Source organism: Neopelma chrysocephalum, unplaced genomic scaffold (assembly GCF_003984885.1).
Source record: "Neopelma chrysocephalum unplaced genomic scaffold, ASM398488v2 Primary Assembly neopelma1_59, whole genome shotgun sequence".
Lineage (NCBI taxonomy): Eukaryota > Metazoa > Chordata > Aves > Passeriformes > Pipridae > Neopelma > Neopelma chrysocephalum.
The window spans coordinates 27,601,947-27,625,837 of record NW_020897714.1 but is presented as its reverse complement, the minus strand read 5'-3'; the positions used below and the strand labels follow the sequence as shown (position 1 = coordinate 27,625,837).

General features: G+C 43.0%; 1 protein-coding gene across 2 annotated transcripts in view; it reads right to left on the bottom strand.

The window, feature by feature from the left end:
- Positions 1-23,802, bottom strand: part of TMTC1 (transmembrane and tetratricopeptide repeat containing 1) — a 145,230-nt gene extending 121,428 nt beyond the window's left edge. Inside the window, exons 1-5 of one of the 2 annotated variants that reach the window (XM_027680631.1) lie at positions 23,595-23,802; positions 11,509-11,686; positions 9,758-9,831; positions 8,384-8,560; positions 6,120-6,326 (exon numbers count right to left, since the gene is read on the bottom strand). In XM_027680631.1, the coding sequence (XP_027536432.1) occupies positions 6,120-6,326; positions 8,384-8,560; positions 9,758-9,831; positions 11,509-11,686; positions 23,595-23,650 (692 nt within the window). In that variant the 5' untranslated portion in view covers positions 23,651-23,802. Of the gene's footprint in view, positions 1-6,119; positions 6,327-8,383; positions 8,561-9,757; positions 9,832-11,504; positions 11,687-23,594 lie in introns of those variants that run through there. The other variant, XM_027680632.1, reaches the window with a different exon arrangement.
- Between the last annotated feature and the right edge of the window lie 89 nt (positions 23,803-23,891).

Genomic DNA, 23,891 nt, shown 5'->3' with positions numbered 1-23,891 from the left:
AGATTACACAAGGGTTCTCTGGACGACAATTGCAGGCCAGAGCGTGTAAATCCTTGGCTGAATGCAAGGCTGTAAGCAGAGGGGCACCCAACTCTCACACGTTTCTAGACTCTAGCAGAGCCTTCTGGTGGCCTCAAGTTTCATCTGTGCATGACAATAAGTATCATCACTGACTGCAGGTGAGTTCATGGAATTGAGGAAGATTCATTCAACATTTCCTAAACAGACAGGACACGGACACAGCAGTAGATAGAGCTATTGCTCAGACTCGCTTGTGTTGCCCTATTCTCAGTTCAGTTTTAAATATCAATTAAAAAAAGGAAAATAAATCAGTCCAGGCCAGTGACAATTCAGCACTTCCTTTTCTCTCCTTTTGCACAGAGCATCACAGACTAGAAGCTTGATCCTTTATTTTCAAAACCTCACAACTCTCAAGAGACCACCAAGAAAAGAGGAAGGGAAAAGCCCTGGATGGCTCCACTGCTTTATGTTGCAGATTAGTCATTTTGCTTTCCTAGAGAAGAAAATCATTTTGACTGCTAGGGTCCCAGACCGTTTTCAGCACAGGCTGAATCCCACACTGTCCTGGAATTTCTCCACCAACTACTGCTGTCATGTTTGCAAAGCCTTTAATCACTTCCTTGCTATTTTGCTCTTGCACAGCATGGACTTTTCAGGCCAGTGACAAGCATCCAGGCTTTTCTTTTGGTCAGGAGCAAATGTATAAAATAATAGTTACCTTACTGTTTTCTCAGAGGCACACAATGCTTTTTACTGCTGTGCTTTGCATATGAACGCAACCACCGACTTCCAGAGTGTGTAAGTGCAGCTATGAACAATTCACCAAAGTTTAAACACGTTGTAGCACATTTAACATAAAGTATCTTCCTCGCACTTGTATAAACCAGGCAGCTTCATATCCTCAGCCACACCTTCCTATAAAACACCCTCTAACAAATCCAAGAAAAAGTGAAGTTAGCACACATGAAATCCCACATCTGGGAAACTGGTCACACTACTCTGCCCATATCAGTTACAAATCTAGGACGTAGCACTACACTGTGTGGCAAGGGAAAGCATTAGAAATGCAGCTGAGGCTTCTGCTTTTTGAACAGCAACTTCATGTTAAAGTAGAAATGTACTATCACGTTAGTTAAAAAAAAAATAAAAAATCATTGCTACAAAAGACTTGGAAATAGAAGCACCCAGTGAGGAAAAGCCAAGTCAGCACCAGGGAACTGCTACGTAGTCACATGTTGTGTGCCAGTGCTTTCCCGCACCTCTCCCTTTGCTCTCCCTTCATCCCGAAGAACAGCATCTGTTTCAGCTCAAACACTGACCATGCATGCTGTGCAGGGACTCAGGGAAGATACATTATGACCTCAACATATTTTCCCTCATAGTCTATCAATCCTTGGGCCAGCACAGCCATCCCTGGAATGCACCACGTTCTACACAGCATTTCTATTTTCCTTCCCTTGCTACTGTAAAAGGAAACAACAGTTTAGTTGTTTAGCTGCCGGTTTAGTGATCAGATAATATTTATCCCTGTTATAGCCTTAAGGATTTCATTGAATTTTGGATCAATGGGGTCTTGAGTCTGGATCCCACAGAGCTAACGAGCAGTGAGCTCCCTCACTCTCTTTTGCACACACACAGAGATTTAAAGTGATACTGTTGGGCACAGCTCCAAGTACACCTGCTTCTTCTGTAACTTAGCAAAAAAATTTCAAGTAAAATAAATACATAAAAGTAACTCTTAAAAAACTAATGCAACAGTTCGTATACATAGAAAAACATTAAAAAACAGTCTATTGTCCATTCCAAGGGAAGAGTCTCTCCAGCTAAGCCACCAACAGCAAGCAGATGCAACAAAAATGAGCTTGTAGGACATCAAAGAGAAACATATTTCAGTTTCAAAAGCATGCAAGCTATTGTGAAGTCTTGTTTTTCAAGAAGCTTAGACTGTGAGCCCACCACAGGCTCATTTACAAAGCTCAAAACGCTCAGAGTGATTAGGTGCTATGAGGGTGTTCATAGGCTGGACAGCACTTAGCAATGCTGAGTGTGAGGCACATATGACATGACAGGACTACAACTAACTAAAAAAACTGAAAAGGTCAAAAAAATAGATCTCCGTTTTCTGTGAGTTCAACAAATCATGAAAAAGAGAATGTGACAATAACAATGGACACAACTCCCACGAGGCACTGTGACAGCTTGTTTTTTATGCATATATATAATCCTTATCAAATGTGATCGTGGACCTGACAGAGTATTGCCATGGTGAGTCATGAGGTGTTGGTATTGATACTGCTTTTTAACAGGGCCCATATATTTATATTGCACCATCACAGTGAAAGCACTGAGGCCTTATCCCAAACAGAAGTACAAGCCTGATGTGAAAGTTCTCATCTGCCCTTCTCCATTTCTGTCATATGGTAGGGCACATATGGCCACAACCTTCTTTCAGCTTTTAAAACTTATGGAGATTGATCAAACCCAAAGGAGATTCTAGTTATCTCGTTTCAGTAGCACATGCCAACATTCCCCAAAATTGCAATAAATTGTGGTGATAAAACCTACAATTTCATCCAGACTAACTCATTCCTTACTCCTCAAGGCAGCCAGGACTGCAACCCACATATTCACAGGATAGTTGAAGATAAGAGCAAGTGACAATAAAGAACAAAAAACTTCTCTGCACCAAGAATTTACATAACCAGCTCCAGTTACAGCTAATTAGACTGATTCCCTTAACTCCTCCATTACATCTTCCTGAATTTTTCAGTTAGCTCTAGTAAGAAGATGTATAATAAATTATTATTAAATAGAAACTGAATTGATCACTTTATAAGTACTTAAAAGTATAGATTAATCAGTACACTACTATTTTATTCTAATTAAGACCTTACAATTAGTAATCTGGTGTATTAAATAAGGTACCTGAAGCTAATTCACTGTGCCAAATCTGCCCTCCAGCTCTGGAGCTTTTGAAATATTTAAAACTTTCCCTCCCTCCCTTTTGCCATGGAAGAAGACCTACACAACTCAGACAAATGTGAATTACAAGGAAAAATTGTGTCATTAATCTTACAGACTTGAGAGCGACTTCATTTTTTTTCTTCTTTTTTCATCCACAGCAAGGGTGCTTCCTACTTCTTATCATATAATATGCCAAGAGCACTGAAGAAAGACTGTGTACAGAAGGTATTTCAACTATTTTAATCTGTCCTGTGAGGACTCAGCAAAGAATTCAGTAAGAAGACCACAGTCATATGATAGCTTAGTGATCCACAGATAGTGGACAGTGAGCTGCAACACACTTAACCTTACTGTTCCACACTACCACAAGCACTGTCCATGTGGTGAGAATTGAGATCACTTGAAATTACAAATGCTGTAGCAGCACACTTATTTGTCAGTGACCAGCAAACACTGACATTAGACAAGCAGGCACTGGTCAAATTGCCTAGGCTCTACAAGGCTGTCATTCCACACAGTAAGAAGTTAGCCAGCATTACTCTGCCTTCAGAGGAAGCAGGAATTCAGAGCAAGGGAAAAACTAGTGGTTGCCAACAGTGTTTTAGGGAAGTTTCTTCCAAAGCTGCATCCATTAGCCCAGCGCAGGCTTTCTCACAGGGCTCTCAAGCACCACTCTCACACACGTGTGGCAGCAGGCTTCCCTCTCAGCCACTGAGACCAAGCCAGCTCTACTTTGGGCATTCCACAACAAAGCATCACACAACAAGTCGTTGCAAGTGTGTTGTACACAGTCAGTCACTTGAGAAAAGAAGCTGAGCAGCTTGCACCATGAGAGCCCCTTTTTAAAAAGAAAGCAGCTATGTACATGCCAAGCTTGATTTGCCATGTGCAGACACCCTTCACAACACTTGAAGAGGCAGCTGCCGAAAAGCAAATGCCAACTGGCAGCGTGGATGAGTTCTCTCTGAAGCCATCCCACATGCACGGTCTCTCCAACACAACTTCTGCGGTCTCTCCTGAAGAGGCTGGAAAACCAGAGGCTTTCCCCTTGGTGTGAGAAAGGGACCTTCCCAAAAGCTGAGGCAGAGGAGGGTATCTTGAAAAAGTACAAAGCAAAGTATGGGAGAAAGGAGCAGCAGGAAGAAAGGAAGAAACAGGAGTAAAAGAAGCAAGGAACAAGAAGATGAAGCAAGACAGGAGATGGTTTTGAATTGATACCCCCCGCCACTGTAGGTGTCAGTCTATTCTCCCAACTAACAAGCAATAGGACAAGAAGAAATGGCCTCAAGTTGTGCCAGGGAAGTTTTAAATTGCATATTAGGAAAAAATTCTTCTCTGAAAGGGTTGTCAACAGGCTGCCCAAGGAAGCAGTGGAGTCACCATCATTGGAGGTATTTAAAAAATGTGTAGAGGTGGTACTTGGGGACATGGTTTAGTGGTTGTCCTGGCAATGCTGGGGTAACAGCTGGACTCAGTAATTCTAGAGGTCTTTTCCAACATAAACAATTCTATCATAATATTCATCAGGGAAAATGGAGACAAACATAAGTATCAAAGAGAATAAAATCACCGAGAGAAATGCGGAGGGATCACAACTTCAGTGTTGTGCTCAGGTTACTCCTCCCCACCAGGTCTTAAACTCCAGAGGCAAGATGTTAAATGAGGCTTTTAGACAGCCCACTCTGGTTGGGAACATTGGAAGGCACCAGGGTCACTCACACTTTCAAATTTTGCTACTCATTTGTGGATACAGCAGAAGAAATAAACAACTTGAAAGCTGTTCCCAACATCCAGAAGAGCCTCTGTGCCAGAGCAGCTACCACTTACCCACTCCAAAAAGTCTTGACTTCCTTGCCATTATTGTGTCACAGATTCCCACAGGGAGAGGCAACACAACCAAACCCACTGCCTTCCTTGTTAAAAACAAAACTAAAAACCCAACCATCCCCAAGTCACACCAATTAGGAAAAACATCTGCAGGACAGAAGCTCTAAAGTGGGTTGGACATCTGAAATACAGGTCGAGGAAACAGACTCTGATTTGAGAAGTTACAGATCTCCTGTAACTCCTATATGCCACCAGTACTGATGCAGCAACCAGATTACTTAAAACAAACAAACCCAACAACAAACAAACAGCTCCTACTGCAATGCATACTAAGGGGTGTTACATGGGAATAAAACATTCCCTTTCCCAGGCTTCAGGAGTTCTTCATGGGGAGAACAGCAGCAGGTAATTCCTGATCTATATAAAGAACAAAACACTTTCTCCAAGGAATAGGCAGTGCAGGGCAACACATTATTACAGGTCTCCAAATTATATCACACTGTGAGTGCTTTGTAGTTAGAACCAAAAGTCAGCAACAAAGGGCAAGCTGGGCAAGGGCTACCAGGGATATTGTACAAAGGTCAAGGCTAAAAGGAAAAAAAACCCCACATGCTGGCACAGATCCATGGGGTGGCTGCTGCGTCATATCCCTTTAAATGCTCTTACTAACTCTGTTTCACAGGAATAAAGGAATCAAGCGCTATTCTTGTGCCAGAGCATGGCCCTGGAGTCTTCCTTCCCAAAGAAGATGCCAAGAACTGCTGGACGAGACCAGTGGAAAATCCTTCTGTTATTGCCTGAGCTCAGCTCTCACTGTTACATGCACGTTCTAAGGCATAAAGCAGAAGTAAGCATCACCTCTGCTTTCATATATATATATATAAATATGCACATATTCTACACATATGTGTACACATGTGCAGAAATTATACCCACAAACATACATATAGATACACAGTAATATCCCATAATAAGCTACTTGCACTCACCTCACTTCAGGCATTATTGTATACATGTGCATACTCCTCCCTCTTCACATTCAAAACAACGTGACAGTTTTTGCTTTCTCCGTGGAGAAGCTGGGAAGAAAAGCATTGCCTGCCAGTACCATATTAAGACAGAGAGTTCCAGGACATGGAAAGTCCTCGGATACTCTCCTCTTTCTTCCCTGAACATTCCTTCTACCTTCTCCTCTCTTCCTTCCCCGGTAGCATAAGAAATATTGCAGCGTATTTCAAGATAAAAACAGCTAAAACAAAGTGACTTGACATTTTAAGGTAGGATCAGCTGCAGGTAGCCAGCAGTACCTCCGAATGGCCCACATGGCTCTGCTGGGCACAGAAAGGCCACCGCTCCGCTGCTCCTCAGATGATGCCGGGTGGCAGGAGCTCCAGGTGCCCCGGTGAGCAAAGCGATGCTTCCCGTTCTCCCGGCTGGCCAGGGGGACCTGCAGCGGGGCAGAGGGAGAAGCCACAGGCTGCCGGGCAAGTCTCTGGTGGATCCCTCCATTTCTCCTGATTACACATGCAGAGAAAAGGGAAAACAAGAAGGGGAAGAGGAAAGAAAAGGATTTAAGGATTTTTCTTTTCCCACTTTTACTTATCAAAAAGTTGAACATTATGAAATGAGCACAACAAGATATCTAACTACAAGAGGTGACATTTTATTTAATCCAAAAGACAAAGTCTTTGCATGCTGGGAGGGCAGGATTTATTAGCTCCAAACTAGATCTAAAGGAAGAGACTTAACAGCAACATAAGATGAGCACTCCTGTATCAAGCTGTTCTCTGAACCTCTGGTAAGATGGGAAGCACTGTGAGGAAGAATATGGTGCCCTTCCTAATTTTTTGCTTCAGAAAATAATTGATGTTCCACCTCTTTTAAACAGAAAACAAATCTGTACAGGTCGAAGGAAGGAGCAGGGGCTGTTTGAGCAGCACATAGAAGGCTGTTTGTTTTCTGCTGTCCCTTAAAGTCAAATGCAGGAAAGAAGTCCTGAGCAGCACAAACAACAGATGAGTGCACAAGACACAGAACCAGAGCAGACAGGAAAATGTAGCACATCTGGACTACAGAACTTCATTCCTACAAGCTATGTAAGTGCCACATCTGGGCAATTGGATGCCATTAAAGCAAAGAAATAACTGGAAGAGGGCACTGGAATGTTAACCTTTTGGAAGGGGGAAACTGAGGGAAGGGGGAAGGCACAGATTTTCCACCAATTAATTAACAGTTGTGTTCCCTTTACCCAGGCAGCTCCTGGAACATGCCTGTCAGACTGTAAATGCAAGTGTTAACAAGCGTGCCGGCTGTCAGTCCCCAGAAATCTCCCTGGCTACTTGCCCACCATTATGAATTACTTATGCAGTCAAAAGAGGAGAAATCCTTTGCTGATCCATCATACCTGCCCTCTGATTGATACTGCTGCTAGAAGGGCCAGAGGGAGGGCAGGGAAGCCTAAAATGTGGTCTATCCCCTGTTAGGACCTAGAGAAAGGGCTGAAATGGGAGGGAAGCCAGATGGTCCTGAAAGAGCAGAGTCCTTCTTCTCCTCCCTACATTTTCTGCTCTCGCATTGTGCCAACTCTGGCATTCCCCAAACACCTCTAGGAGCTGATTCAATTCACTGTGGCAGAAAACACGATTTCAGTATCCTTTTTTATGGTTTCCTGGGTTTTTTATAACCCAGATACACGAGCACACACAGGGGTGTGCAGGTTCCAGAGCTGACGGGGCAGCACCGGTGGGAACAAAAGAAGTTATAGCAGGAACAAGACCTCCCATTCTCAGTGGCAGTAAACTCTTAAATTCACTCATTGACAGATCTGCACCAGAGATGTTTTGGCAGAGAAACAGATAAAAAACTCAGCGTCTATAAAACAAAGGACTTCTGACTTTTAATGGAGATAGCAAATAGCATAGTTATTTGTGACACTGAGTGGGTGAGGGGTACAAACTTCAAAGTTTTTAATTTTTCTCCAGCGACTGCTGAAAGCTGCTAATTATTCCAACCATTCCAGAACTGGATGGATATCTTCCCCCTTCTTCTGTTCTGCAAGGACAGAAAAAAATCAAACCTGATTTTACTACTAATCATCATACGATATTTCTGAACCCATGACATTGTGATTGAACAGTCAAGCAGGCATTGCTAATGGAAGGAGTTAAGCCAGAAATATCTAAAGATGTTGATGCTTTGGTCAGAACTCCCACCGAAAAAATAAATGCTATTTTATTATATGCCAGAGCATTTATTTTATTTTATTTATTTTATTAAATGCCAGATCATTTTAGGGATCAGTTCTTCACATCTGGTCTATCTATCCAGCAGAAGTTATTCAGGCTACAAGAGAGCAACAAACAAAAAGAGAAAACAAATGTTCTCCCCCTCAAAAAAAACCCCAAAAACAAAACCCCAGAATGAAACCTTGGTGCCTCCAAATTTGTCAAATGTGTGCCATTTAATTCAGCAGGGCAAGTCTATCTTCCCCAGTACTATATATAATAATATATATTTTGGACTCACAGATGGAAACACTTAAAGACCATAGCGAGCACAACAGGTTACTTACACTTTGAGTCCATTGTAGGAGAGGGAAAAGAAGTCATAAACCAAGCACACACCAAACACAGTGACTCCAGTTTCTTTCACCAGCATTGCACACGTCCCAAGGAATAAACTAAGCAGCAAAAAGAATGGGGAGGCAGTGGGAGGGAAATGTTCCCCAACATAAAGCTGATCCACACTCCTGAAAAATAGAATTGACATAAAATATCTCAACTTCTCTGTTATTTTCATGTTTACTACATTCACACAAATACTAAGACACTTCCTTAATTTCCTGAGATGCTGACATGAACATGTTAAGACATGAACAATCTACACTGTTTGCTGATAAGTGAAGAAAGGTTTAGACACAGAACAGGAAAGTAAAACACAAATAATGAAGCTACTTGAATTCTTGGTGCACAAGAGGGGAAAAAAAGACAAGCAGAAAAATAAAATGGACTTGAAACAGTCAGAGGAAGGCAGAGGAAGTACAAAGACAGTGAGGGCAGAAAAACACCTGCTTTCTGTCATCTAGAACATATATGTTTAATTTTCCTTATGTGACAAAGAGCACTAGGCAAGCAAAAATTCCTCCATTCCACCCACACTTCCCTGAATCAAAGATGTGTCCTAATCATTAACGGACTGGGGAGCAAGCCTGTGTCAGAGGGGAGAAGGTAAGAAAGAACTGAAATCAACAGGCAGATTCCTGTGGGGTCACTACCAATTTTACACCACTGAAACCTTCTGATGAAAACAGCATTGTTGGTTTGTAGCAAACAGCCCAAGAGGTATATAGGCATATATGCAGCTTTTCCCCGTGGTCGTGATGACAGGGTGCTATTTCTAAATGCAAACAATGTTATTTCTAAATGTAAACAATGCAAAAGGCACAGAAACCCCACCCAAGTAAGCTATTTCTGTATCTATACTTGTTCAGTCACAGTTTTAGAACACAGACCAGCAAACAGTGCCAAGTTTTCATCTGAAAAGGATGACTAATGGTCTAGACACAATCTTCAACTCTCCCAGACCAGGTATTTCAGAGTCCTACAGTCACAGCATGTATTTCAAGGGCAGGCAAGTGTTTGTCTGTTCTTCACTCTACGTTCAGGCAATTTGTCTTCCATTGAAAACATTTCTTTATAATCTTTAGCTCTACACACCCTCCTCTGGTGTATGGTCAGCTGTAATGTCAATGGAAAAGGGAACTATAAATGCTGACTTCTGGTTTTACGTTTATTTGTTCCCATAAGCATCACTGTAGTGAAAGCAGGGGCCAGCACACTTCCATGCAACAATGCTGGGGGAAGTACCTCAGCCAACAACCAAAAACTGACAGGGTTCCCTTTGGTGCCCTCCTCAGACTAGAGAATCTCACAATGTTACCACATACCTATTATAGGAGAGAAAAGCCAACAGAAAGAGTAGACAGGCCAGGACATCTGCTCTGCCTACTATACCTGTTACCTGAAAGGAAAAGATACACAGGTGTAAAAACACATATATAAAAAGGCATGAACACTCAGTAACTGCCTCAACAATCCATGCTAACTGCTACTATTTTAAGCTTTTTATCTTTCAGTGTTATCCTCCCTCACTACAGCAAAATGTTACTTGGATAGTGTAGGATATGTTCAGTTTTGCCTGCTGCATTTCTCACTTGGTAAAACAAATGAAGAAGCTGACAGTTAAGTCATTCCTTACTTTCTTATTAAAATATTAATAAAGTCGCACAGAGAATGCCAATTTTAGGAATCTGTTTTAATTTTGTATAATAAGGTTCAGATAAGAAATGCATCCAACTCCAAGAACTGAAATTTGTTAAAGAAAAAGACTACTGAAACAGCAACTCTTTGGAAAAGACTTATTATATAGGAATGAATTAATAAATAATATTTGAATGAACTTTATCACCAAAAAGGGATACAGTGATATATAATTTATTCTCTTTATGAACAGTCTGAGTTTATGGGAGATTTTTCTACATATTAATTAACCAAATCTTTTCATAAAAAAGGGAATAATGAAGAAGAATGTATAAACACTCTTTTTTACAATTATTTCAATATCCTATTTCATAAAGATCTAAAAATCACTCTTAAAGCAAATAAAAGGCCCTTTGAAATTTCACCCCTTTTGAGATTATATAATTAAGCCATATCCAGCGCTCTGGCATTTATTTTAACCTTTTAAAGTTCTGACCCAGACAAAAATAAATTCAAAGAGTGCCTCTTTTAAAACCTCCCTTATTGTATAAAGCTGTATTATCAAAAGCAGCCTAGCTGATTAGTTCACACAACACAGCACAAGGAGTAACTGTAAAGCTTATGGCTTTTTGTTATTAAGGTAATCTCTCCTCAAAAGTTCTCAGTGCAGCAGCCGTTTCCCCCTCCCTCGTTTACAAAGGCTTGTAATGAGAGCAGGTGATGTCAGTGGGATCTCAGCTAATGGGTGCTCTCCTTTTTTTAAGTGTGGATAGCTGGACATTGCCTTTCCTTCTCAAAGACAGCAAGACTCATTTTAGCTACAGGAGTATCTCCTCATGCTAACAGGCTGCAGTTTTAGAATGACTACGCCTTAAAACGTTTCCTTGTAAGAACAGAAAAATGTCCAATATGAGCTGTTGCTCTGTAAACTTATCCTGACGTTCATTAAGCTAACAAGTTGCTTTTTTTCCCGAAGATGATACTCCTAGCTTTTAATTGAAATCAATATAAATTAATCCATGGGTCAGATCACCTCTGTCTGAGCGAGCTCCTCCAGAATAATGCTCCCTTCACTTTTTCTCCCTTAAATTGATGACTATAGGAGATGACTGAAGGCATGCAACAATGTCCCAGCAGGAGAGCACGGCCTCACTGAGGTCTTTGGTTTCAGAAGACTCATGACTGTCCATTTATTCCCAGCATTGCTGATTAGGACCATCATTTAGAATTCAGTGCTAGAGCAGAAAGACTGCAAGTATGAATACGCATTTTTCTTAATGACTCCTGCAAATTACTTTAAATATAGTACATTCTCACTTCTGCTCCTCCACAGCAAAAATCACAAGTACCATATTTTGTATGACTCAGAGGTTTCCTTAAAAAAAATTAAAATTTTTAAAGAATGAATTTATTTTTAGCTTTTGTGCCACATACTTACAGCCTCGGTGTGAATGGGATGCACAGCAAAGAACAGCGCCGTGACAAAAGCAAGTCGACAGTCCTTGAACACAGCTTTGTCACAAGTGTACATCAGCACAACAGTCACCAGACAGTGTAAAATTACATTCACTGCGTGGAAATAGAAGGGGTTCATACCAGCCAGCAATATGTTTAACCTGTAAGGAAACAAAATCATTACTAGACTGGAGAGGTCTTGTAATAGCAGGACATCTTTCAAACAGTCTAAAATACGCCTTTTGCCCGATTTGTAGTCCTCTAACATATGTGTTACTCAATTAATTACTGAAAATCACTCTAAACTCCTGGTTTATCTGATTAAAGAGAAATCACTTCCCCAATTATTATAATATGTTGTTGCATTTGGCAACCTTCTTGACACAGAGATAGGAGAGGCTTGTGCCCTCCCAGCACAGTTTACTGCAGTGAGACAATGCCTGTGCTTCCTTAGCAGCAAATAACCCCGGCCAACATCAGAAGTATGGCACTGGTCCTGTTTCCCTGTTGGCACCTTCTGCAGTCTTGTTGGACACGTGGCAGCTTTACAACATAGGTAGTTATTTTCTACTATGGAATAGATGTTTGTGCTTGGGAACAGCCAGGGATTGGTAAGGCACTGGAGCATCTGCGTGCCATTACAGGGGCATTTATTCCCATTTAACTTCCAGAATACTTACACATACTGAAGGTTAAGTATTTATTTAAATGCTTTACTGACTTGAGGACTACGCAAAGAAGCTCATCTAAGAGTGACCATTACATTGACAGTAAAGATAAGAAAGCTAACATGACCCTAGATTCCATGAGATAATTAGGGTTCATTATTTGTGTCGATCATAACAAAAAATAAAATGTAACAAGCTGTAATGACATTTGTTTGACAGCATGTATTAACACATTTTTCTGGTCACTGTTTTTTACAGCCAGCTTGCTTAACAGCTGCTGACAAGTTTGACTTAGATGCAGTTGCAGATAATTCTCCCTAGTATTAACAGCATCTGTACATTTGGACAGATATATATATACTCACACATATATACACACATACCCATGGAGTCTATGTCTAGGGAAAACTCCATATATGAACAAGGGATTTGGGAAAATGGCCCTTAACTAATGCTAAAGGGCATTTTTTAAAAAAAACCTACAAGATACCCAGGGAAAAGACAACTCAATCTAAATATTTGCATGTAGATGTAAACATGCTATAGGGTCAATAATCCTTCCTGTTGTTACTCAGAGACTCCAGGTCTCCCATGACATACACGACGCAACAGCAAAGCCACTGAGCTGTTGCTACTGTGCAAACACCTTAGTTTTTTTTGTGAGACAGAGGAGGTGTGGAGAGGTCTGTGATGGCCAGACAACATATGTTTTTTATAAATAACTCTCTACATTCCTTATTCATAAGCAACAGAGTGCTAGTTGTCCTGGGTTGCATTTTCCAGGCCAATCTAACTGTATCAGAACCAGGAGCCTTACTTGTGTATTCCTGCTGTGCTCCCACTGGAGTGTTTGTGGAGGCAACAGCTGAAACTCAGAAAGTTTGGGAAAAAGTGAGATTTTAGAATGACTTGACCTTTCTCTTTGAAGTATGGGTTGATGCAGTTACATTTTGACAAGACATCAGTCTATGTGGTTCAAGAATACGTGAAGAGTTGGGGCTTTTTCTTTTTTTATCCCATTTCTCCTGCAAGCCACTTCAGGGCAGCAACATCCATCACTTTCCCTCATTTCTACCAGCACTGAACGACAAACCACAACGAATGGCAGTAACAGACATCCAGAGAGTTTCAGCTGGAAATACGTTGCAGCAGCAGGAACCCCCAGGCTTAAACCTTGCTTTCAGTGCACAGAGGGGAACAAAGGGCAGCACAGTGCCCCCCTGACCCAAAGAAGCCAAAGATCCTGCTCAGAGACACCTGCAGATGTGCACAATGTCAGGGATCACCTGTAGGACACGTTCTTTATAACAGTGAATCATTTCTGGCTGTAAATCAGCCGGAGCACAGTTGTCACCATCGTTCCCCCTCGAATGCCAAAGTGCACTCTGGTAACCTGATTTCTGGAATAAGCAGGTGTGGCAGGTGAGGACGGTGAAGACAAAGTGCTCAGGCTATCAGGTGATATGAACCTATGCACAAAAATGTGAGAGATTCTCATTTATTTATTTATTTGGCCAAGTTGTGAAAACTAATCACTAAACCCATGACATGTGACAATACCCTTGAAAAAAATCTATCCTTAGTCTTCATGGATCACACCTGATCACTTCCCACCCTGCAAAACAGTTCTACTGGCAGGAGAGGCAGAACCTTACAGGGAAGGAATCTTCCTGCCCCACATCAGGTCCCCTATCCCAAAGGCAGGGTGTGCTCCTCATGCCCCTTCTTAGGGTGAACACATCAAGTCAATGAGGCTTGTAAGCTGTGAGTTACCTGATGTAAATTATTGAAAACAGCTCTGTAAGAGCATCAGCTGAGCAGCTTGGCTGTTCCCCAGTGTATTTTTTGTATAAACTAAAAAAAAAAAAGCAGAACAAAACACAGACATAACGATACCGTGTTATTCAGATAAGCCTTCCAATAAACACCAAAATCAGACTGCAAGCATACTTCAGTGTATGTTTTAAACACCATCTTTGGTGGTCCATGAACACTAAACATGAGTGTGTGCAGGTGCTATATTCACACCAGTGTTTTTTTGCTGCCAAAGCTCTTTGTCATAAGAAATTAGGCCACATGGCAACAAAGGAAACATTCTTTCGTCCTGAAACAGTCCCAGCAGAATGATGTTGAAACATTAGCAGTGGTTGAATTTATTGTACGTCAAATGGGTGAGCAAATCTGGGTCTCCAAACAGCTCTAATTCAAGTCACAAGAACTCCCCAGCATGCTCACATACCCATGGGGGAAAAAAAGGCAGCCTGCAGTGGAGCAAATTTGGCTTTCCATAGTAGAGGAACTATGGAACAACTTCTGGCCAAGGGACCAGGAGAGGATGGGTAAACAAAAAATTACTTCTCCCTTCTTAAACTTTAATACCCTTGTCTTTGTTTACTGGCAGCAGCATGTAGCAATTATACACAACACACAGCTCAGTAAACAAAGGAAGTAAAACAGAGATATGAATCTCAAAATTAAGGAAGAAACGGTCTTTCTCCAACATAATGTTCATGAACAAAAGTTCTGGCAGGCAACAACCATACTCCGTTGGAGGGGGGTGAGGGTGATGTTGTCCTTGTATTTCCATATTTAAACTGGCCAGAAATGGGGAAATTCAGACCATGTGGGTTGGAAGACCTTAGCCACTTCTGCATGAACATCATAACATCTGTCTGAGCTTGCAAGGTATGTGTTACAGGCTTGGTAGAGCACCCAGCTAGGAGAGCAGATGCTTTGGGCTGGCTGGCCAGGCTTTTTGAACTGATTGCTTGTCAAACCAGAGACCTGTTTGCAAATAGCATTCTAAAGATTTGGGGCTGAATAGAGCAAGTGATAGTGCTCCTCGAAATCGAGACATCTGAAAGAGGAGACACAACCATCTCAGACACGGATGTCTTTCCTCAAGGGAGCCACCCACAAAATACATGGAGAAGAAGAGTTTTTCATTGCTTCAACACCTCTGCTGGAAGAGGCCCTGGAGTCAAAGAGTGCACTAAGCCTCCTGGGAAATGGCAAATGGCAGTTCAGACACAAAGGCCCTCAAAAGACACAAGAGAAAGGAGGAGAAGAGCACATATACCAAAGAGCAGCCTCTCCATACTAGGTGACATTAACAGGTATCTTCCAAAAGAGCTGATCAGCATCACTCAAGCTGCAACCAAAATAAAAACTGATAGCAGAAATCTCAGCATCAATCACGTGCCTCACCAGGGAGAGAAGTCTGCACTGAAACATGTACACAAGCCAAGACTCTCGTCCCAACACTTGTCTTTGTGTCCAAGTGTTGTAGCGTGTGTGGTTGAGCATGTGACACCCAAGGCAGGGCACTGCCAAAACTACATGCCCAAGCAAGAGGTATACCCAAATAAGAAATATATCTCTAACATAAAAATCCCTTGATTTTGTTAAGGCTAATGGATGTTTTCCAGGAGCAGCAGCATAGTTTGCTTTGCCACCTACAGTAGCTTTTCCGTTCCTTCACCATCCACACTAGGAAAAGGAATTACGCAGTTCCACTCTCAGAAAGAGACTTTCACAGGCACCAGCTGTTGAAGGTTCACTGAGTAGAGCCTGTAAAACAGCTCTCCAGAAGTGGTAAATCATTCTGGCTCTTTAAAGAAAAGTGACATCTATCAGAACCCACAGTTAACCACCAGCCCTCCATCCCACTGGCACAGCTGCCTCAAAGAATGGCATTTGTAGAGCAGGGACTATGCTACCCTCAAGCTACAGGAATTCACACCTCCTCTAGATAAGTCATCACACAGGGACACATCTGGGTAAGCAATTCCCTTTAGAGAGGGCCCGGAAATAGAGTGGGACTCAGTGACTTTGTTCTCACAGACCCAGAACCAGAGGGGTCTATGCTGCAAGAGACAAATCCCATAAATATCCAGTGACTGTACATAATCACCAGTGCTCCTGGGCTCTAATATAGTGCTTTTCATCCACTTGTACACACGAAGACTCATTCAACCCTTTTTAAGGCCTCTTATGATTTAATAATACTGTAAACTATAATTGGCAAGTTTCTCTTTTTATAGACCTCATTATTATCCCTGGGCAGCTCTTGTTTAGTTTAATCTGTTTTATGATTTTCAAAAGACTAACAGAGAAACACAACATGTTATGAAACAGAAATGCACAGGATAATAATGGTAATTTGTTATAGCAAGTAACACTTAATGGAAAGTCTCAGAGCATCCTACACCTCATAAAACCCCCACAGTTTTTATAAAGGAAAGCTCACATGTAGATTTATATAAATTAATCTTAATATAAGCATGCATTAAGTTTCCTGTGATCTTCTTTTCCTGTTGAAATTGTGTGTTATGTATAGCAAACTTTATGCAAAGTAATACCCAATTTCAGTGTATGGTGGAATCTCCTCATAAACTCCACAGATGCATGTACTGTGTGCCAGGAAAATGAGCATTTGCGCTCCAAAAGAGGTGCAGCTGCATCAGTGGCAATAATGGTTAAAGCTCTTTGTGGAAACAGCTTAAAGATTAATGAAAAACCTGTAGCAGCAAACAGAAAATAAGCGCCTTTGCAGAAGTGTTAGTGCAACAGCCAGCACAAGCAAGGCAGAGTTTCCACCACAGTGCAACAGCACTTCGTGCTGATTTGTGCTGATAATCTTTCCATAGTACAGTACAATGCCTCAGAATTAAATGGACAATAAGGCTTAAATGGTTTGTTCCTTGATTTGCTATAATGGCGATGGGTGAGAAGACAGAGGCCGTATCAATTCCCAAGCTACAGCAATTCCCTTAGAGCACAACAGTCATCACTTACAAGAGCACTAGTTAAGTGTTGGCATTCAAAGCAGGTTACTGCTTTCCAGCAGTGTTAGGAAAAGAAAACAGAAATCACAATTAGACTGGGAAGAAGCAGCACCTTGAAAGCAGCAAATATGCCAGGGCATAAATTCCTAGTGAAACCCTAAAAAGTGCGGTGTGATGACCGTCCCTGTGTTAAGAATAACAAGAGCATCATTCACAGGACTTTAGATTTGCCTCCACAAACTTGGAAAACTTAAAAAAAAAAAAATCCAGATGACGGTAAGTTACGAACTGACAAACCAGGTGTCATTTTACCTGGATACTGAACAAAAGGAAGTTTTGTCTTCAAAATTATCCTTGAACAGTATCTCAGCAAGAGCAATGCACTGATGGAAACTCACATCTCGTGAAACTCTTCAGCAGCCATCAATCAGGCAGTCCTTTTCCGAGTGCAGGGAGATGAGACGTGATCAAGAACCAAGCTAGCACAGTCACTCATCAACAAGAGAAAACAACACTAACAGAAATCTAGTATGGAGTTATTAGGCCTAAAGACAGCTTTTCAAACCAGGTATAATAATTTTCCACCAAATTTGAAATTACTTTGAAATAAGCTGCAGACCATGAAGGAATTGCCGTTTTCATTTATACAGAAGCAAAGAAAAACAAAACAAAAACAAGCATAGCGAGTGAAAAGAGAACAGCCCTTTTTCTTTTCCCTTTCTTTCTTTAAATCTGTGAGACAATAAATGAGAAAGGCCAGGAAAGGAGTCAGAAACAGAGCAAGCAAATGCAGAGAAATGCCTTTAGCTCACCAGCAGCAGCCAGAGCACTTTATTTTCATGGACTCTAAAGAGTATTGACAGGGATGCTCCTGTGGGTAAGAAGGCTGGTCGAAAGCTGAGCCTTTTAGGTAAAAGATGACCAAAGAAAATTAAGGGTGACATTGGTGCAAGAGGAATAGAATGCCCAATGAGAGAAAATCCCCAGGAACTGGTAGGTGTTAAATAGAGACAAAACACCCCTGAAGCAAGCAGCAAAAATAACCGTGACTGAACTCACCTCAGCCAAGTCATTCAGGAGAATTAGTGAACTCTTCCCCTCATAAAAGGCTTTTAATTCAAGAGACAGGCAAATTTTATTGAGGAGTGAGAAAATGTGACTAGGCAGAAGTCCTAAACGTTTTGTACACACCTCTCCTACTGGGCAGATCCTCATCTCTGGGCTTGGCTGCAAGCAGCCTGACAGCATGGACCCTCAGCCCGGTCTGTGCCCTCCATCCCTGGGCAGGGAGCTTCCCCTGACCCTCCCCTGCAGTGCTGTCCTCCTTCCAGGGAGTGCAAGCAACCCTAGAGAAACACAGCCCCAACCTGCAACCAAAAGAATCAGAAATCTGCTATGAAAATTTCATTTGTGTGGGAGACTTCTGTGCATCGTGGGAAAAAACCCTAAGCTTTGAGGCACCAAGCTTTGGGAGAAACCTGAAATGGCAGCAAGGCATTCTGCTCTGGGTCAAAAGAAAAGCTTATGTGTTTAGAGATGTGTCTGTATATTCCAACTATAACACAACCAGGCTAATAAAAGCATCTGCTTCTCTTTACAAACTGCACCTCATCCCGTGTGGCTACACCAGTACTACATCAATTTCATGGCAGGTATCACAGTATCAATGTGGAGAGTGATTGCCACAGCTCAGGTCGAAATAGTAGACCAAGCTGTACAAGAGAAATACTGACACAATCTTAAACATTGTGATGTACAGAGTGAAGAAAATACTTGTGCACTGTGTATTTAACCTGACACATTATAGCTCCACTATATTACCCACGATGTCAAACTGTAATACAGCATTAAATCAAGAACAAAGAAAATCTAAGGTCTTTTTTTCTTCCCCGGGTTGTTTAGGTTTTCTTAAGCTCCCTGCCCTTGAAACTCATGCCACTGATACAGCTGTAAACAACTAGATAGATCAGAAGGCTGGCAGTGAATTATTGAATCGGTTCTCTCTTTGGGTATGTATTCACATCTAACCCAAGCTCACAGTCACTTAAGGCTTTGATCTGAAGCCACTGGTAGTCTTACATTAGGCTCTTGGTGCCCACCAAGAATACTGAACTGCTGCTGAAGGGTCCGATTTACTTCCCAGCAAGGTACATACCCAAGCCATCACTGGATAGCAGCCTTGATGGGCAGACCTGGAGTGTTATCCATTCTGCAGTCAGCACCTGAACACAGCCCAGACTTTTTAATTTATCTTTTCCCCCATTTTTTTTTTCCATCTGGAGTACTAGTAGGATGGCTCTGTGCACAAATTGTGCACATCTTTTCTGGTGGGAGAGCTGCATTCCCTTTTGCAGTGTATCTCCCACAGCTCCTCTCCTCCTCAACCACCAGAGCCACCCAGCAGCAGCTGGAGCAGATAACTCTTACGCCCTTCCCACAGAGCCAAGCATATTCCATGTGAACAGTCACTTTCTCCTTCTAGGAACAAAGTGCTTCTTTACCCAGTGCCATCCTCCCAAGTCTTTGTCATGGCTACATGTCCTAGACCTGCCACTACTGTTCTCTTTTGTCCCTGGCAAACTGTTACTTGAGGCGCCTCCCTCACCACCACCTGCCTTGGCACCACCAACGAGGTTGAGCAGGCAGGGCCTTCACTTCTCAACCACCTGCAAACCAGGAGGCTCAAATCTGATTAAAAGTCTTTAAATCTTGGCATCCGTGGGGGCTTCAAAAAGCTTCACTCTCCTCATTCCCTACCACTGGACACCTTTGGGCCAAGTCCACTGTGCTGCTAACTACACCAAATTTTCATCACCTATTTGTTTCTGGGTTGAAAAATCTACCAAAATGGGGATCTGGCAGACAAAAAGAGAAAGAAAGAGTGAGACAGCACTGAGGATTGCACCTTCTGCTTCAACAGCTGAGAAACATTTTTGCAAAACCACTGGAACCAAGGAGTAACTTAAGTGCTACTGAGGGAATAAATGATTCAGTGAACTTCTGTTAGTGGAGACAAGGTGTAAGACAGAAAGCACCCAGTTTAAATATAAAATCCTAAGTGAATTACAGAACTGGCAGTTCTTTTTTTTTTCCTACCCTTCATCTTAACATTTTATAAGGAAGACACCAAGAAATAGTATACCCTAAGTCCAAAAAAGTCACCTTCTTTAGAAAGAATTATACTGAATCGTTGCTTGGAGAAGAAAATATCTGCAGGTGAACACCTCTGAGTGACAGCAACTAGAGAGCATGAAGTAAGTTTTTCCTAAGGACTAAGCAAAACCATTGCCTACCATCTCACCTCCTGTGCAGATGAGGAGTTGTGCTGGACCCGTCACCTAACAGTTACCCACGTGTAACAGGAATGCTTCTGAACCAACTAGTCTTAACACTCCTTTACTTTGTAGAAGTCAAGAGAAAAGGTAAGAGAAGTTCAAAGACACAAAGCAAGCATTATTTAATTCAACGGTTCATACGTAGGCTTTTTTTTTCCCTTCTGATGCTAACCTACACGAAACAATGCAGCAGTTCTATGAATATTTTAAGTTTTGCTTAATGGGTCCAGTAACAGAGGCCACTCTTATTTTCCTCTGATCATTCATACTGTCAGATATGGTGTGAATAATGTCAAATACTTGAGCTCTTTTCACTGTTTGGCTCCAGAGCATTCATCTACTGGAATGAGGACTGTCACTTACGATTTCCAATTCATCAGGGACACTGAACCACTGTTACACAATTTCAGCAATGTCTGCTTCAGACTTTTCTGACAGATGGGTGATAAATTTTTTTAATTGAGATCATTTCAGGAACACGTAGCTTATACATAGGCTATGTTCAGCCTAACGATAAGTCCACAGGGCATCATGAGTCCTTCCTCTTACTTTCACAGCCACAAAAGGCAGAAAAGAGACTAAGTTTCTGTAGATTGATGGATCTGTAGATATAAATTTCAGTCCACCCTTCACATCTGTTCTGTGCATGCGGTTTGGAGATCTCCCAGATTCTTTAATCTTAGTACAGCAAGATGCAAAACAAGCCTTTACAGATTAAAGTTTCATGCAAGAGAAGCAGAGCCACCAGGTAGGTATAAAGATTCATGCTGCTACTAAAATGCCTTGGATTTGACCAAGGTAGCACAACAACAAAACAAATTAAATAAAACAAGTGAATTAAAAAAGTAAAGATACAAGAATACTTTGGTCCCTTCTCCCCTCCCTCAGCAAGATCTTGCAAAGCACAACTCAGAGTTTTCTCAAGTATCCTAAGTGGATGCAGTAAATTCTAACAAAAGTATTAGCAACATTCCTTTCCATTCAGTTAGGAGTCAATTTTTGTTGAGCATTCTACAAGCATCAGGGTAAAAATCCTTTTTCCTTCTGCAGGAGGAGAGAGAGCAGCCAGCAACCTCCTGCTGGGCAAGGCAGGGGTGGATGGCTCAGGCAGGCAGAGCACGGCTCAACCACCGGCTCAGTACCGCTTGGCAAAAGCTCCCTGAGGCTTCTTTGGAAGCGCCAGGTTTGGAGGATCCACTCCACCCAGTTCTTAACATCTTACTCTGACACCCTACTGGTAGAAATTAAATGGGAAGAATGTGGAAACTGGATGGCTGAAAGGATAATTGGGACACTGTGGAAATAATCTTCCTCTGCAGCCAGGGAAGATAAACGATTCCTTCCCTATTCCAAATGCAATGCCAAATGGGGAACAAATGATTCTGCCTTTGACCCAATGTCTTTGCTGTATGGTTATTATAAGCATTGAGAATGAAATCTTGCTCACAAAATTAGTCTCACTTCCCTTCCAAAAAGGACTAGACAGAGACAGCATTTCATCTTTTTTTGAGATGTGTACACACCTTTCAATACCAAAGGCAAAACCAGTTCAAATACGGACAAAAGGGAACTAAAGCATTCCATTATCAAAGTTGAAGACTCTTTTGCTCATTAGCATAACATAACCTCAGTACTGCAACCTGATCTAGGAAGCCAAGTCCAGCACTAATACTGCATGCGATGTGGTCAGTGGTGACATGCACAGGTTTGCTCACATCTCACATTACCCCCAGATGTACTGATGGATGAATGGATTAATTAGACAGATCACCAGCTACAGCAGTTTGGCTGGACAGACACTGGAGAAGGCACTCTGTGTGCACAAAGACAGCTCTGCCCGTGGCAACCTAACCCACATCGTTCCTTACAGAAACATGCTGAGACACCCTTCAAGGAGAAGGCACAAAACCTGTTCTAAACAACCCAGTCTAAAAGGGTCTGTGCTGTTCAGCTTTGCTTTATCGGGGATATGCCACCCTGTGCCCATCCAGCTCTGCTTCCCTGGACCAATGGCTCTTGGCTCCAAGCCCACCTTTACAACAGAAGGGCAGCAAGTGCTCCCTGGGAATGCCAAAGGAATGCCTCATTCCCGAAAACCGCTCTTGCTTCACAGACACATGTGATTTCCACATAGTTTGTGAAATTCTATTTATATATCAGATCTTTTAAAGAATTGCTCAATTAGCAGAATCAACCAGGATCGGGTAACACACCCTCCTGGCATACTTGCTACGCCTGCCATAGTTTGTAATGAGCATCTACTGACCACCTGCAAACAGGACCAGAGTGCTAAACATCACCCAACTAAGCCAGTTCTTCAGCACAGCTCCCTGCAAACACAGGTATCATTTTTAAATACTAACACGTGCTAAATATTCACCATCATTAATGCTTCATCAGAATAAATTAAAAAGAGAAAAACCTAATGGAAAGAATGACAAACTGCATGGATTGTAGCTAAGATGATCTGCAACAAATTCTTTTCCTCGGGGAGAGAGGCAAGCAAGGGTTTTCTTTCTAGGATTAGCGATGGTAACTGTCACTTTGTTGCTGTTCAATTTCTCTTCATTCCTATAAAACCGAAACTCCTCCTCAACAACTCTGCCCGGTACACAGGGAACATCTGAAGCAGCGAGGCTGCCGGGGAACACCGCGAGTGACACGAGAGGCTGGGAGCTGCCAGGAGGGATGCACAGAACGGCGCGGTACCCGCGAGGCTGAACCCCTCGCTTAGCGGTAAGAAGAAAGGTAGGGATGACTACGGGTCTGCTTCAAAACAGAACGCGGGAAGTTTCTGCCGCGATCACTCAATTGCGGAGAAAAAGTACTGGAGATAAAGCAGAGGAGGAACTCACGAAGATATTATGTGAACACCTTTCTCAGTCAAAAGCGCTTTCCAAAACGTTCTGTTTTCCCTTTTATCACCCCGGCAGCCCGGGGAAGAGGCGCCACCTGTTCCCAAACCACCAGGGAAGCGGGGCACTTGCCGAGAGAGCGGCGGGCTCCCACGGATCGGCGCCTCTTCGCTCCTCATCTCCCGCAAACTTCCACCGGGCCGAGCCGCGGGATCGCCCCGGCGGCTGAGCCCCCTGCCCGCCCCCGGGGCGCCCCCCGTCCCGCACAGCTCCGGGCAGAAACGCTAAATCACGAAACCGAGGGTACGGGACTGGTGCCGCGGGACTCCCTCGACCCCCTCCCGGGTCCGACCGCCCCCTCCGCCCGGGCGCGGAGCCGGGAGAGGGTCCGGGCGGAGCGGGATGCGCGGCGCCGGGCACTCACTTGAAGGTGAGGACGCAGAGGGGCCGGTAGGACTTGTGGCTGGTGTTCTCGGCCATGCGCTTGCCCCAGAAGTCGTTGGCGAAGGCGGCGGACCAGGGGGCGGCCGCCCGCACGTCGGGGTTGTTCACGATGGCCCAGACGTCGTCGTGCACGAACTCGCCCCGCAGGGAGTTGCCGTAGCACAGGGCGCACAGCCCCGCCAGCACCGCCGCCGCCGCCGCCCCGCCGCGCCGCCCGCCCGCCGGCGGGGACGGGGCCGGCGCGGCTCGGTCCCGGCTGCGGGAGCCCCGCACCGAG